This window comes from Lithobates pipiens, unplaced genomic scaffold (genome assembly GCF_037356315.1).
Source record: "Lithobates pipiens isolate NorthernLeopardFrog02 unplaced genomic scaffold, aLitPip1_a1.2 Scaffold_18, whole genome shotgun sequence".
Taxonomy (NCBI): Eukaryota; Metazoa; Chordata; class Amphibia; order Anura; family Ranidae; genus Lithobates; species Lithobates pipiens.
This window is the reverse complement of record NW_027507758.1, coordinates 481,295,177-481,312,813: the sequence shown is the minus strand read 5'-3', so window position 1 is coordinate 481,312,813 and position 17,637 is coordinate 481,295,177. Positions and strand designations below refer to the sequence as shown.

The following is a 17,637-nucleotide window of genomic DNA, read 5'->3' as shown; positions in this document are numbered from 1 at the left end:
GCATGGAACATGTAACATTTTCCAAAGGTGAACTTATCCTTTAAGCTTTAACAAGAAAACCTGGAAGCTGCTTGATTTCTATGCAGAGCTGCACCAGATTTTGCACTCCCCAGTTTTAATAAATCAACCCCAGTATGTCTTTAGAAAGGCTATCTGTTATTTTTCAAGGGGTTGAAGAGTAATTACACCTATCTGTATTGATGATTATCAAAGAGTTGGTACTGTGAAGCCTAATATATGTCTGTATGTCTGCATTTCTGTACATTTGGTAGAATGAACTTTTAACGTATATCATCTATACAGTATGTATCATTCATTTTCACATCAGTACTGTTTTTTCACTTAATCTGCTTTCATAATATCTTCTTTGATCACTTATGAGCAAATCAAGTGAAAGTGATGTTGGCAACAGACTCTCTGCAGCTCAAGTAACATACAGCCGTCATCTTGTTTTCTTGAGGCTCCTTACTGGCGGTGTGTACACACCAGTGGGTGACCTGTAAAAAAATAATAATGTAGTAATAATGTGGTATTTTGGATTCACATCCTGGTTCTAACTTTTGCTGTTTCAGTCACAGACATGTTCAAAAGAGAACCAGAATATATGAAAAAATGCATTTCATATACAGTATATGCTTCTAGGAGATCATGGACACCTAAAAGGAACCTGGGTGCATCATTGAAAGTTTTTATCTTTGCTGAACTACCAAAACATTGGCAATTCACTAACAATAGGTACACACTGTAAGAGCCAGTATGTTAAAAAAAAAAAAATGTTACCACAAAATGTAATATTTCTGATATGTCTGGTGTAAAGTGTACTTTTGTTAAAAAGTATCCGGTTTCACTTTGCATTGCTTCCTTTGTGTGAAATACTGTACCTGGTGTTCATGCCAGTTCTCCTGCTGTCCTATTTCAAACTGACCACACTAGGCATGAGAGCACATCTGTCCCAGTGTGATCAGTTTTCTGGCTAAGCTGGGAGAACAGCCGGCCTGTCCTCCAATGGTCGGACTTGTGCTGACAGACCCACCTTGCACAGCCTTTTATTGAGAAGATCAGTGTACAGCTCTTTCTCCACCCCCAGCTCTTTAATGCCGCGTACACACGACCGGACTTTCTGGCAGACTAGGTCTGAAGGAATCAGTCCATCGGACAATCCGATCGTGTCTGGGTTAATCTGATTGTTTTTTGTTATAAAAATCTGACCGACCTAGAAATAGAACATGTTTCAAATCTGTCCGACAGACTCAATCCCTATCGGGGAAAATTGTTCATCTGTATGCTGGTCCAACGGACCAAATACGACGCTAGGGAGGCTATTGGCTACTGGCTATTGAACTTCCTTTTTTAGTCCCATCTTACGTTATCAGGTTCAAAAAGAACTGACTTTTGAACGGACTTAGTCCGTTTGTGTGTGGCCAAGTCCGTTCGTTTGGAAAAGCCCGTCGGAACTCCGCCGAAAGTCAGTCAGGAAGACCGTCGGAGCTAGTCTGACGGAAAGTCCGGTTGTGTGTACGCAGCATAAGCCCCTTATGCAGCTGAGTAGAGATCATGTGATCACTTATAAAAAAAGAAAAAAGTATTTATAATATATGTGTATATACTGTTTATATATAGTTGTGCTCATAAGTTTACATACCCTGGCAGAATCTATGATTTCTTGCCAATTTTTCTGAGAATATGAAAGATAGTGTTTGGCTGAAGCCATTTATTATCAGTCAACTGTGTTTACTCTTTTTAAATCATAATCGCAACAGAAACTACCCAAATGACCCTGATCAAAAGTTTACATACCCCAGTTCTTAATACTGTGTATTGCCCCCTTTAACTTCAATGACAGCTTGAAGTCTTTTGTGGTATTTGTGGATGAGGCTCGTTATCTTCTCAGATGGTAAAGCTGCCCATTCCTCTTGGCAAAAAGCCTCCAGTTCCTGTAAATTCTTGGGCTGTCTTGCATGAACTGCATGTCTCCCCAGAGTGGCTCAATGATATTGAGGTCAGGAAACTGTGATGGCCACTCTAGAACCTTCACTTTATTCTGCTCTAACCAACGACAGGTCGACTTAACTTTGTGTTTTGAATCATTGTCATGTTGGAATGTCCAAGTATTTTCCATGCACAGCGTCCTGGCTGATGAATGCAAATATTCCTTCAGTATTTTTTGATAACCTACTGCATTCATCTTGCCAACAATTTTGACCAAATTTCCTGTGCCTTTGTAGCTCACACATCCCCAAAACATCAGTGATCCACCTCCATAGCATTCATCATAGGCCTTATTGACTCCTCTTCAAATGTAACATTTATGGTTGTGGCCAAAAAGCTAAATTTTGGTCTCATCTCATCACATAATGACTTTGTGCCAAAAGGTTTGAGGTTTGTCTCTGTGCTGTTTGGCGTATTGTTAGCAGGATACTTTGTGGCATTTGCGTAGTAATGGCTTTCTTCTGGCAACCATCTTTCTTTAAGTGCCTCCTTAGTGTGCATCTTGAAACAGCCACACCACATAATTTCAGAGAGTCCTGTATTTCTCCTGAAGTTATTTGGGTTTTTCTTTGCATCCCAAACAATTTTCCTGCAATTGTGGCTGAAATCTTATGCCGCGTACACACGAGCGGACTTTTCAACATCCAAAGTCCGAAGGACCGAGTCCGTCATACTATCCGATCGTGTGTGGGCTGCAACGGACTTTTGATTCACCAAAGTCTGACGGACTTTAGAATATGGAACATGCTTCAAATTTTCCCGAAGGAACTCCGCCGGACCCGGTCCCCTTCGAAAACTCCGCTCGTGTGTATGCTACTCCGACGGACTAAAACCGACGCTAGGGCAGCTATTGGCTACTGGCTATGAACTTCCTTATTCGAGTCGGGTCGTACGTCATCACGTTCGAATCCGTCGGAGTTTAGTGTGATTGTGTGTGGCCAAGTCCGTTCGGCCGAAAAGTCTGTCAGAACTCCGTCGGAATTCCAGCAGAACTCCGACGGAACTCCTTTGGAAGTCTGTCGGACTTAAGTCCGCTCGTGTGTACGGGGCATTAGTTGGTCTACCTAAACGTGGTTTGGTTTCAACAGAACCCCTCATTTTCCACTTATTGATTAGAGTTTAAACACTGCTGATTGGCATTCTCAATTCCTTTGATATATCTTTAGATCCCTTTCCTGTTTTATACAGTTCAACTACCTTTTCCGGCAGATCCTTTGACAACTATTTTACTTTCCCCATGATTCAGAATCCAGAAAAGTCAGTGCAGCACTGGATGAAAGATGCAAGGGTCTGTCAGGAGTCCAGAAACTCATTGACCTTTTTTACACACACGCTAATTACAAGCAAACAGATCACAGGTGAGGGTGGTTACCTTTAATAGCCATTCAAACCTCTTTGTGTCAACTTGTGTGCATGTTATTAGGCCAAAATCACCAGGGTATGTAAACTTTTTATCAGGGTCATTTGGGTAGTTTCTGTTGTGATTATGATTTAAAAAGAGTAAACACAGTTGATTGATAATAAATGGATTCAGGTGACCGTAATGACAAAATAGCAGACTTCCTTTCCCAATACTGCCCGAAACCGATCACACCTCAACAAGCGCAGGCCTTAGAGCTTCCTCTCTCCTCAGAGGAACTTTTATTAGCAATTAAACAAATGAAGGTGGGAAAAAGCCCGGGTCCGGATGGTCTACCTCTTATATACTACAAAACCTTTACAGACGAACTGACGCCTCCCCTACTACGGGCACTTAATACTCTAGCAGACCCCAACACCCCTCCAGGCCGCATGCTGGAGGCACACATAACAGTTATCCCCAAATCCGGCAAGGACCCAACGCAGGTATCCAACTACAGGCCCATTTCGCTACTTAATGTGGATATTAAATTATATGCAAAAATGCTTGCCAATAGAGTGCTCCCCCTCATTCCCGGCCTGATTTTCTCCGACCAGGTAGGCTTTATCCCCGGCAGGGAGGCTAGGGACAACACCATACGCACACTGAATCTACACCACTGGTTTACCTCTACCCTATCTCAGGGGTTCTTTCTGTCCCTTGATGCGGAGAAGGCGTTTGACAGGGTGGCTTGGGACTATATGCAGGCAGTACTGAAGGGAGTTGGACTCCTACCACGCATGTGCATGCATATTGATGCCTTATATATATATATGTATGCGAACCCTTCAGCCAAAGTGAAAGTCAATGGCCTCCTGTCGGACGCCTTCTCCATCAGCAACGGGACGCGTCAGGGCTGCCCCCTGTCGCCCTTAATCTTTGTTTTGACACTTGAGCCCCTACTCAATAGACTAAGAGCCAACCCTGATATAAAAGGGGTGTGTAGTGGGCGATAGGGAGTTCAAGGTAGCAGCGTATGCGGATGATATCCTGCTCTCACTGCAGTCCCCGCGCACGTCCTTGCCTAATCTCCTCAGTGATTTGAAACAGTTCGGTGAATTGTCAAACTTAAAGATTAATTACTCTAAATCGTACGCCCTTAACGTCTCCCTTCCCCTGCAAGAAGCAACTCACTGTCGGGATTCCTTCCCATTTAGGTGGCAGAAGGATAGCATCCCTTATCTGGGTATCCAAATCACAAAGAAAATTTCTGAGTTGTACAAACGAAATTTTCTACCCGCGCTCTCCAAAATTCAAACGAAACTAGCAGACTGGGCCAACTTAAATGTCTCCTGGTTCGGCAGGGCGGCGCTGGTAAAGATGATGGTCCTCCCCCGGCTCTTATACCTGATGCAAACAATCCCGATTCACCTCCCTCCCTCCTTTTTTGCAACGTATAAAAAGTCCTGCACTACGTTTATCTGGAAGAACTCGATCCCGCGTATAAAATACTCCCGCCTAACTCGGATTAAGACAGGGGGGGGGATTGGCCTCCCTGACCTTTCTAAATATTATTTGGCCTGCCACCTAACCAGGGTGGTGGATTGGCGGATCCACAAGGTCAGGAAGGCGTGGATTGCTCTGGAACAGCATTTTGCGAACGGAGTGCTCCACTCCCTCCCCTGGATTGCCCCGACCCATTGGAACCCGGCCATTAAGACACACCCTTTTATCTTTCCTTCCCTGGTGGCCTTCAACCAAGCGTTACGTCTATACAAAATCTCCTCGCGACCGGGACCCATGACTCCCTTGCGCAGCAACCCGGAGTTTAGCCCGGGAGCAGGCATTGCATTCTTAAGCAGAGAGTGGCCTCATGCGGAGGTTCTAGCACACCACTTCTTTCACAAAAATAGACCACGCTCCTATGACAACCTAGTGGCACTCTCCCCGACCCTCAGCTTCCCCTTCTGGTCGTACAGACAACTGAACCACTTCCTGGCCTCGGTGAACCCATCTACCACGTCGTCCAGACAACTTCTCCCATTTGAACGCCTCTGCCCAAGCACCACTCCTTTGCGACACTTAATCTCGAGCATATACGTACTTCTACAGGAGGAGACGGACCCGGCACTGATGACTTCCACGCGTAGCTCCTGGGAAAAGGATTTGCAGGCCAACATTACCAATGAACAGTGGGAGGATATATTTACTTATGTCCATAAAGGCTCGATGAACGTGGCCATCCAAGAAAATGGGTATAAGATCGCTACTAAATGGTACAGGACTCCTGCCAGACTACACAAATTCTCCCCTACGATTCCCAACACATGCTGGAGATGCCAGACGGCGATAGGCTCAATGATTCATATATGGTGGGAATGCCCCTTGATACAACCCTTCTGGAAGGAAGTTCACTCCATTATCGCACAAGTCACCACCTACACCTTAAATTATAACCCAGCGCAATATCTCCTTCACCTTACGACTCTACCTAAACGGACCTACCTTAAATCATTAGCCATGCATATGGTCAACGCGGCCAGGCTGTGTGTTCCTACACACTGGCGATCTACCGACACCCCTTCTATTAGGGAATGGCTGACCAGGGTCGCTAAGATAGAGGAGATGGAAGAGCTGATATACACCACTCAAGACCGATTACAGAAATTCTCGACTATTTGGGCGTGTTGGAAGCATTTTCAAACCACGGATAGATACAAAACATTCTTTCCCCTACATATATAAACCAAAGAGGCGCACGGTCGGCGGGGGCTGGGGGGGGACACCTACCCGCCCCCTCCTCTTCTCCCCCCCCGAGTTCCTTACTTTCTTTCTCCCTTTACCCCCCCCCCCCTCAATCCTTTTACCCCCTCACATTCTCTCAGTCAAACCTGGAATATTTCATTCTATGGGGCTTGAATAAAGCAGCCGTTTGTTCTCCCACTCGGTCATGAGTGTCGGGAACTACGCCACCCCACGCACCCTAGCGGGTCCGGAAGATACCGGTCCTGAAGGCTGGGGACTCTGGCCCAGCACTACCCGGCACGACCTGAGTAAGCCTCTTTAAAAGATAGGTCCACATTATTTCTGTGTTTGCTAATCAGTTGTGCCTCTGTATAGCAATGTTCTATTAGCCACGACCAATGTAACAGGGTAATAGCGCTGTCTGTATTGCGAGTAGCTAAGGTCGTGGCAGCTCCTTGTGTTTATGATGCTTATATGACTTGCACGTTTGTATGTCTTGCATTTTTTCAATAAAATCTTTTATGGATAAAAAAATAAAAAATAAATAAATGGATTCAGCCAAACACTAACCATGAGTGAAAGAAATTTTTTTGTGTTATAATTCATAGTCTCTGAAAAATGATCATCAATTCTGCCAGGGTATGTAAACTTATGAGCACAACGGTATATATATAATATAGATATACAACACACACAAACACACAAATGTTTTGCCTTTCATTTCTGTTTTATACTGAATGGGTTGTTTTACAAGGTAGAGGTTCACATGCACTTTAATTTTGTCCTCAATCGGTTTCTTTTACAATAATTCTGACTTAAGTGTTAAGCCCCAAACACAATCAGATTTTCTGCTGATTTGTTCCTTTAGATTTACCAAAACCATATAATATAAAGTCAAACCTTAGGAGTTTCAATTTGTATGCAATCAGGCAGGCCCTTGCACTATATGATTTTGGTAAATCTGAAGTAAAAATCTGCAGAAAATCTGATAGTGTGTATGGGGCTTTAGTATACTGATTACAAGATGCACTATCACAGATGTCAAATTGATCAGGAAAAAATCATTGCCTTCTATCTTGTATTTTAGAGATGAGATATACTGCCAGATCTGCAAGCAGCTCTCTGGAAACAACAATAAGTCTAGTTATGCTCGTGGATGGATACTGCTGTCTCTTTGTTTGGGCTGCTTTCCACCTACAGAAAGGTTTTTGAAGGTAAATGTCTTAATGGGGTCCTATAGTAGCAAAATTAATAACCAATTAAATATATAACTTTAAAGTATTCACTGCTCGCTAAACCTGTAAGGCTGAGTTTTGCTAAAACCTTAAATGTAGTTTGTGATTGCAATTTCCTTTTATGACCAGTGTTAATTTTATCCCAGTATATATATTAGATTTGTTTTTTGAATTATCATGCTGCATCTGATCAATATCCCTGTTAATATAAGAACCAGTTCTCTTAATAATAATGATAATTGACTCACATCTGTAATGGAAGGTTTTTAAAAGGTGTTTTACTTTCCCTCAAAAAGTGGAAGATATGTGGTTGTCATGCCTTCAGAAGAGCTGAGTGCACCAGTGTGCACCAATCTATTGCAGAACTTTATTTGTTAAACCAGACAGGTAACAGCGCTCTCTGCAGGTACAACACCAGGTCCACTCACAGGTGCCAAGGCTCAATGTGTCCCAACACACTCCAATGCAAATTTGATGCATTTCAGCAATAGCCTTAGTCGTAGCACTACGACTAATGCTATTGCCGAAACGCGTCAGTTTATTGTTTTATTGTCACTCTGATGTACCAATAAACAACACTTTAAGGATTACAGTGTTGCCGGCTCTTCTTACTACTGTTTTATTTGGTAAAAGACAAATCCACTTTAATAGTGGTTAAAAAATTGCATCTCATCCAACATGGTGAAGTTGCAGTATCTCTCTGGGTTAACAGCATTTATTACACCAAGATGCCGAAAACACGATGAACTGCAGTTGTCATATGTAGGTAGGATCATCACAACCTTGAAAAAGTGGTTTGGTGAACACCGTAGGTTTGTAGAGGAGGACAGTATTAAACAAAGTGATGAGACATTTTGTTGAATTCCATAGCAAATCACAGGGTCTAAATGTTTGGGTGATTGTGCCCATTTCCAATGAGTACACTCTTGCAGAATGTTTTAAAAAACGATGTGAATGAGAGATTAATTATAGATTAGGGCAATGAGGGATCAAGACTAGGCACCACATCCCATTAGATAAATAGGGACAACTGGTAAAGAACAAGCGGACTTTAAAGGTGCCAAAAATAATGTACAGAATATGTATATAAGTTTTATTAAATATAAGTTTATTTAAAATGACAGTAAATGTTAAAAAAGAATATAATTCATACGACAGTGCAGCCATTTCTTACTTACATGTTTCGCTCAGAAGAGCTTCCTCAGGAGCTTTTGAAAGTACTGTATGAAGTTAATACAGATGCTTGAAGTCACAAAAACACTTGAATTAATTGAATAGCTCCGGTTCCTAGACTGTAGCCTGGGTTATACGGGCAGATATGCAACCATAGGGAGAGGATAACATTCTTATTCAGGGTTATAAAAATATAGGACCAATACATTCCTTAATCCCCAAGAGAACGGACATGGTTTATTGCTGGGATGTCTGGTAGAGAAAACAGCAGATGGTATTTGCTGGAACTTTACAAAGCCCAGACACAGATTAACAGCACTCCTGCTGCAATGTCTGTTTTCTTGGGAGATCAGCCAGCACAGTCATGTTGCATGGATCCAAAAGGGAACTTGCTGTGAAGGGGGAGAGAGGGGAGAGACACCCTCTCTCTCTCTCTCTCTATCAAAAAGAATCCCTGTCCACATTGATTCCACATATGTGAATGAGAGATACTGAATCTATACCCTTGATACCCTTAGTCCAAGAGGTTTGAAGGAGGAAATTTAGGTTACTACAAATATGTAGGTTTCATGTATATAACTGGTCAAAAAACCCATAGAACTTATACCTTGAATACCTTCAGTACAAGAGGTCTGAATTAGAAAATTGAAGCTGGCATAACTATTCAGGCTCCACATATACTATAAATGTTTACTGTTTTCCTCCTTTTTTTCTCTTTCTTTTTTCCCCATTAGATATATAATATATTACAATAATAATCTGATTTGATTTCCCTTGTTATACAAAAGAATAATTTATAATTTCCACCTATTGTGCTTCATATTGTATATATTTTCATAGATTTTTTTATATATTTTTATTTATATATTTTATTTTTTTAACATGTATTTATTGGTGTCTCCATCACTTATACAATATTTTATTTAAGATTAATATGATACTATTGGTAATTCCATTATTCATGTACAAAAATTTATGTTGTTTGATTTTATTGGATTCTATAGTATCCTTTATGAAGTATTATAATAACACAATAGTTGATGTGTATCATTTTATTTATTTATAGTTTAATGAATTTCTCTGGATTATTGAATGTGTTTTCAGATTAGTACGCAATACATGAAATCTGATAATTAATTTTACATTATGTTCAGTTATGCTGGGTTTTGTAGACCTTTGACAGCATAAGTAGAGTCTTTCCAATACACAGCAGAGGCTTGAGAAAGGAGTGTTGAAGCTCCAAAATGTGTATCCACACCCCTCTATTTCTTCCTTGCAATGAGGGAAGTCATTAACCGTCCAACAGCTGCATTCCATCATGGTTCTGGCCTCCAGGCGCGTGAAGCTTACTGCTTACAGCCTCATACCCAGTCAGCAGTGGTACATTGGATGTTCTGGTGTGATAGAAGCTTTTAACCCAGAAAGGTATTGCTGCCACTTTATCATGTTAGATGAGATGCGTTTTTTTCCCCGCAATCAGGGCAGCCATCATTATTGGTGAGGTCCCTTACATAGCTGTAGGCCTACCCCCCCAGTCTTGACCACCAACATTCTCCAAGGCCAGCTGGACGTCCGACCGAAGCCGCCCACTGGCTATCCCACCGAGTCCTTTAGTGCAAAAGTGTGTGCCAAGTCACCAGTGCTTTCAAGATTCAACAGTAAGGAATTATATTCTGGCAAAAAATATGAAGCCTGCCATCACGACAAGGTGGACTCTTTTGAGCAGAACCCTACACTAACACTAACTGCACTACTTTTTGAATGACCCCCTACCCCCCCCCCCCCAATCTACCCTTCCGGATCTAAGAAAACAAAAAACCTCTAAACAAAGACTAATATATTCAGCAAAGAGACATCCCAGTCCTGCAAAGAGGCATCCAAATCCAGCAGAGACAGTCCAATCCAGCAGCAGCCCCACTCACGCCTGTACACACTCAGCCCCCTTCACACCTGTACACACTCAGCCCCCTCACACCTGTATGCACTCAGCCCCTCCTCACACCTGTATGCACTCAGCCCCCCACACCTGTACGCACTCAGCCCCTCCTTACACCTGTACACACTCAGCCCTCCTCACACCTGTACCAACTCAGCCCATCCTCACACCTGTACGCACTCAGTCCCTCCTCGCACTTGTACACACTCATTACCTCCTCACACCTGTGCGCACTCAGTCCCTCCTCACACCTGTACACACTCAGCCCCCGTCACACCTCTATGAACTCAGCCCCTCCTCACACCTGTACACATTTAGCCCTCCTCATGCCTGTTTAGCCCTCCTCACACCTGCTTTCAAGATTTAACAGTTAGGAATTATATTTTGGCAAAAAATATGAAGCCTGCCATCACGACAAGGTGGACTCTTTTGAGCAGGACCCTACACTAACACTAACTGCACTACTTTTTGAATGACCCCCTACCCCCCCCCCCCCAATCTACCCTTCCCTAGCAGATCTAAGAAAATAAAAACCTCTAAAACAAAAACTAATCTATTCAGCAAAGAGACATCCCAGTCCAGCAAAGAGGCATCCAAATCCAGCAGAGACGGTCCAATCCAGCAGCAGCCCCACCCACGCCTGTACACACTCAGCCCCCCTCACACCTGTACACACTCAGTCCCCTCACACCTGTATGCACTCAGCCCCTCCTCACACCTGTATGCACTCAGCACCCCCACACCTGTATGCACTCAGCCCCTCCTCACACCTGTATGCACTCAGCACCCCCACACCTGTATGCACTCAGCCCCTCCTCACACCTGTACGCACTCCACCCCTCCTCACACCTGTACACACTCAGCCCTCCTCACACCTGTACCAACTCAGCCCATCCTCACACCTGTACGCACGCAGTCCCTCCTCGCACCTGTACACACTCAATACCTCCTCACACCTGTGCGCACTCAGTCCCTCCTCACACCTCTACACATTCAGCCCCCTTCACACCTGTATGCACTCAGCCCCTCCTCACACCTGTACACATTTAGCCCTCCTCATGCCTGTATGTACTCAGCCTCTCCTCACACCTGTACGCACTCAGCCCCCTTCACACCTGTATGCACTCAGCCCCTCCTTACACCTGTATTCACTTAGCCCTCCTCACACCTGTATGCAGTCAGCCCCCTCACACCTGTATGCAGTCAGCCCCCCCACACCTGTATGCACTCAGCCCTCCGCACACCTGTACGCACTCCACCCCTCCTCACACCTGTATGCACTTAGTCCCTCCTCACACCTGTATGCACTCAGCCCCTCCTCACACAAGTTCACACACTTACACATGTACCCACACACACACTCTTTACTTGTACAACAGCCCTTACTTGTAAGGTGGTCTTCATAGTCACAGCTCTTGTTTCCGCTGAGACACAGAGAGCACAGTCCACAATGGTACAGGCAGCACATATGAAGAGTGCATTTGCAGAAAGTAGCCAGAGGTGGCAGCAAAGAGCTACCATCCAATATGAGCTCAGTGACAGAACAGCAGCAGCTGCCGAATCACATGCATACATACATATTATGTAGTTTATTTAACTGCTTAAGGAGCAGCCACCACAATTGCACTGTGGCAGGTTGTGCGAATTGACATCATTGTAGGTCGGCCATTTTAAATAGAATAGCAGGCACGTGCACCCACGGCGCAACGCCAGAGCAGTTGCACATGGCCAATGGCTATGATGTCCGCCAGCCACCCGTGATCGCTCCAAAGAGTGAAAGAACGGAGACCTGTTAATGTAAGCATTCCATTGTGTCAGGGGAGTAGCGAGTGATCTTCTGTTCCTAGTGATTAGGAACAGCGATCTCTCTCTACTCTTAGGCAGCCCATCAATCATACAGTTAGAAACACCTCCAAGGGAACACACTTAACCCCTTGATCACCCCTGTTAACCCCTTTCCTGCCAGTGTCATTTATACAGTAATCAGTGGATATTTTTAGCTCTGATCACTGTATACATTTCAGTGGTCCCAAAAAAGTGTCAAAAGTGTCCAATCTGTCTGCCGCAATGTCGCAGTCCTGCTAAAAATCACTGATCACCGCCATTACTAGTAAAAATAAAAAATAATAATAAAAATAATAAATAATAAAAATAATAATAAAAATGCCAAAAAATGTATCTATTTTTGTAGACACTATAACTTTTGCGCAAACCAATCAATATACACTTATTGCAATCGTTTTTTTTACCAAAAATATGTAGAAGACTACATATTGACCTAAACTGATGAACACATTTTTTTTTTCAAATATTATTATGGATTTGTATTATAGCAAAAAGTAAAAAATATATATTTTTTTCAAAATTGTCATTTTTTTTCTGTTTATAGCGCTAACAATAAAAACCGCAAAGGTGATCAAATACCACCAAAAGAAGCTCTATTTGTGGGAAAAAAAGGACATCAATTTTATTTGGGTACAGCGTCACACCGTTGCGCATTTGTCAGTTAAAGCAATGCAGTGCCGTATCCCAAAATAAATGGCCTGGTCATTAAGGGGGCAAATCCTTCCGGTCCTTAAGTGGTTAATAAATATGGAAAAGAAGTTATAGGTGGCCCTGTGCAAGTGGCTGTAGGTTACTAAATGGAAATGCTGCCCCTACTGATACAACCAACCGAGTGGAGTATATGGTAAATAAAGAGTTAAGACAGTAGGTGTGGCGCTGTTCTTATGAGTAAAACAATTCTTTAACTAATAATCTGAGTGCTCCAATATCACACTCTAATCAGTGGCTTTAAACCCAAATGTTGGGTTTTATATAAATAAACTTTCCTTGGTACAAAATATATAAATATGTAAAGTGACTGGTGCTTTTAATCCTGCTAGTGATCTAGCAATTAATTATAATGTTTTCTAAATTCATATGACATATGGTGGCATTTGTGCAATTTTAAATAAAGTTACTAGTGCCCTGGTGAAATATTTTTTTTAGATATACACAAACCATTTAAATACATAAACACAAACGGGCTGATTTACTAAGATGAATGCGCTGCGCCGGTTCATACCTCAGTTTGTGCGCCAGATAAATTATTAAGTGAGTGTATGAACATAAGCGCAACAGATGATAATATGCCGGTGTACGCAATAATAGCATCCCATTGATAATAGCGCACACTGTATCATTAACAGTCCATTCACACAGGGGCAACACGACTCCCAGCGCTACTTTGGGAGGCAACTTGGACACGACTTGAGTGTAAATCACAGTGCGACTTGGGGCGACTTACAACGCGACTTTAAGTCGCCCCCAGGCCAGGCGCCTTAAATTTAAAAAAAAAACGGCATGGGTTCCCTTTCAAGAGCATACCAGGCCCTTCAGGTCTGGTATGGATATTAAGGGGAACCCTGTGCCAAAAAAAAGAAACATGGAGTGGGGGCCCCCCTCAAAATCCATACCAGGGCCTTCAGGTCTATCATGGATTTTAAGGGGAACCCCGTGCCAAGACAATAATAAAATGGCGTGAGGGTCCCCCTCAAAATCCATACCAGACCCTTATCTGAGCACGCAACCTGGCAGGCCGCAGGAAAAGAGGAGGGGATGAGAGAGCGCCCCCCTGAACCGTACCAGGCCACATGCCCTCAACATTGGGAGGGTGATTTGGGGTCCCCCCTAAGCACCTTGTCCCCATGTTGATGAGGACAAGGGCCTCATCCCCACAACCCTGGCTGGTGGTTGTGGGGGTCTGTGGGCAGGGGGGCTTATCTGAATCTGGAAGCCCCCTTTAACAAGGGGACCACCAGATTCTACCTACCATTTCACCAAAAAAGTGACAAAAGTGTTAAAAATGACAAGAGACAGTTTTTGACAAGTCCTTTATTAAAGTCTTTATTAAAGTCTTTCTTCTGGTCTTCTTCCTTCTTCTTTCATTCATCCTTCGGTTTCTTCCTCCATCTTCTTCTTCCTCCGATCCTCTGCTTCTTGCTCCAGTGTTCTCCTCCGGCATCTTCCTCCACGGCATCTCTTCTTCCTCGCTTCGTTCTCGGGCCGCTCCGCGCAATGGGAAGCTTCCACTGTGTGACGCTTCTCTTCTTCTGACAGTTCTTATATAATTGAGGGTGGGGCCACCCAGTGACCCCGCCCCCCTCTGACGCACAGTTCCGTTATATTGCGCGGAGCGGCCCTGCATTCTCCCTGCTTTCTTGGTGACAGCAGCTAAACAGCAGGTAAACTAAAACCTCCACATTGCGCCTCCTCTCTTACCGGGCACGGCATGGAGGTTTTAGTTTTCCTGCTGAGGGGACAGGTTTTTTAAGGCAGCTAGCTGGGCTGCCTTCTGGCGGCGCAGGCCCTGCCTGTGCCTCTCTAAATGTTGCACCCTGGGCGACCGCACTGACTGCCTCCATGTTATTGCATGTATCCTATGATGGACATTTATATTTAATTTTGCATCCTTGTTTTTAGGCAGTTTAAATTTGCGCTTTACCTTCAATTTTGCGCCATTTGCCCTATTTTTTTTTTAGAGATCGCATCTTATATCCCTCCACTTTGCTTTTTCCAAGGCAAATGCTGTGTCTTTATCCCTCCATGTGAATTCATATTAGTTAATTGTGGATGTACAGACATTACCATATTTCTGTTTCATCCAAAGATCATTATTTCTCAAGCAAGTCTGTCGCACCTATCATGTTATCAAGTCTTTGGTTTCATTTTTATTCTACAAATGTATATGTGGGTTCTAAACACATAACACACATAAAGACCCCTTTGTTTTAGACTAGAAAACCTTGCAAATTAGATCATTTTAACCAGACTATTATTGCATTTCCTTTTTGCAAGTGCCAAATATGTTTGGCACTTCTAAAGAGGACTGCCCAATAATAGCATTCAAATGCATTTAAAGGTCATCATGTGAGGAAGAACAGGAACTATACTGTCTTCACAGAGAGCACTAGCAGCTAAACTCTTCTCTGCAAACGTGATTATCTTCTTCTTTAATAATGAAAGACTTTTAACCTTTCAAGTAAAAGTGTAGTGTTAATAGTCATTTTATCAGTTCTAGTAGTATCACTCTCAGATGATGTTCTGTCTTGCATGCTACTGCCATCATATTTCTTTCTGAGTCTCATATTATTGGTATGGAGATCCAGGTGACTGGGGAAGAGACAAATGCTTATTTAAAGCCACTTGTTCTGGTGTCAGCACAAAAGAGTAAAAAACATAAAAAAAAAAAAAAAGCTTCAATAAATTGTTTAAAGAGTATAAATAATGGATGGACATACCATTCCATATTGTATGGATTGAGTGAACTGCCCACATATAAATGTTATCTGCTTCTCTTTCATATGGTAGCAAAGTACTCATAGAATTGCTCTTGCCACTGTCCAGATGCTTCTAGTGCTAGCCAGTTTGGCAATTCCCAATTCTAGTCATCCATTCATACATTCAATTATATTATGTAGCTGCTCAACTGTTTCCCATCCATGACTTGCTCAAACTGACAAGTGACAGAGCCTTTATTGCTACAGAAGCTGCTATTTTGACCTAATTTGAATCCCCATATAATTCTGTGTACCGTAACAGATAACTAAGTGTAACAGCGGGTGACCTACTAAAACTCCTTAGCTATGTCAGCACAACTGTCTGTAGGTCTGATTTGTCACTCTCCTTTAATATTCCCATATGGGACAATCCATACCAGTCGAAGTTCCTTTTACTGCGGTTTGGTCCTCTTTAGGTCTCAAATTCACCTACAAAATCTTCACTGATGGAACATTCAGGAGCTTCCAAACTATGCAACTAGAGTATGCACTCCTCGCCAACAAATTCCTGGGGCTCATAGAGGAACTCCAAATCCCTGCATATTCTAAGATCTTTCTACGGGCCTTGTACTTTTATGGCAAAAAGAAAAACTCACTTGAATGAGTTCCTCCTCCCATCTCTAACTAAATGAGATTGATTCATTCTGCCCTTATATTTTGTCATTTAATATATACCAACAGGGGTTCTCCCTAATAGTTTTACAAAATGTGTGGCCTGTGGTCTAAATCCGCACTTACAACATAATGAGAACGCCAGGGGTCTACACTATTGTTTGTCGATACACCCTACCCTACCATGGCTATTGAAACTGTCTGCTTCTAAATGAAGGGAGGACATGAGTCTGTATAATTTAGTTGTTTCCAGACGTGCATTTTGTTTCATTCCGAATCGAAATTCGGATGAATTTTCATTATTTGGACATTCGGATGCATCTGAATTACCGAATTACAATGCTAACAAATTCAAACGAAATTCAAATCAAATTTCAAAAATGACATTTTGCGACCTGAATTTGGGGCTTCTAGCTCCAAGTGACCCCGAGTTATGGGGCCCCAAAGTCAGGGTGCAAAATGTCATTCTCTGCTGCAGAAAAGTGCTTGACATATTGTCCATATCTCGGGGTCACTTGATGCTAGGAACCAACTTGTGGCAGGTGACGTGGAAAGTGGACAATCCACAACTTGGTCATGTGGCACTCATGGCAGGTCACGTGGCACTCGTGTCAGGTGTCATGGCAAGTGGACAATACACAACTTGTGGCAGGTGACGTGAGAAAGTGGACAATGACATACTGCATACTGTATGTACATGCCTTGCGATCGACATCCGTGACTTCTTCAATCAGGCTTGCTGACAACTTCATTGATGTGATAAATATAAATGAAATAAGATGTGTGTGTTTTTTTGCACTGGTACACTGCAAGTATGAGAAGTTGACGTGACAGGTGTATATAAATAAGTAACTAACCATCTTCCAAAATTTCTAATTCAAATAGAAAAGATTTGAAAAAAATATAATTTAATAGAATAAAATAGAAAGAATATACAACCATCTTCTGAAATTCAAATTTCAAATAGAATAAATTAAATTTGGATAGAAAAGATTATAATAAAATAGAAAATAGACTAGAAAAACGATAGAACAGAACAGAATAGAATATATTATATTTTATTCGGTATCATTATATACTAAATTCGAATTTCGGAAGATGGTGGTTTATATATATATATATTTGGTGGTTGGTTGATGGTGGTTATATATATATATATTTCTTTCCAACATTCGAATTTCGTATAGAATGAATTTGAATAGAAAAGATTAGAATAGAAATAGAGAATAGACTAGAAAAACAATAGAAAAGAATAGAATATATTATATTTTGTTCTATTATGTTCTA

General features: G+C 42.4%; 1 protein-coding gene across 2 annotated transcripts in view; it reads left to right on the top strand.

Moving 5' to 3' along the window:
- MYO7B (myosin VIIB) overlaps nt 1-17,637 on the top strand; it is a 523,403-nt gene that overhangs the window by 343,182 nt on the left and 162,584 nt on the right. For both annotated transcript variants that reach the window (XM_077488413.1, XM_077488412.1), the window contains exon 27: nt 7,161-7,287. In XM_077488413.1, the coding sequence (XP_077344539.1) occupies nt 7,161-7,287 (127 nt within the window). The remainder of the gene's footprint in view (nt 1-7,160; nt 7,288-17,637) is intronic.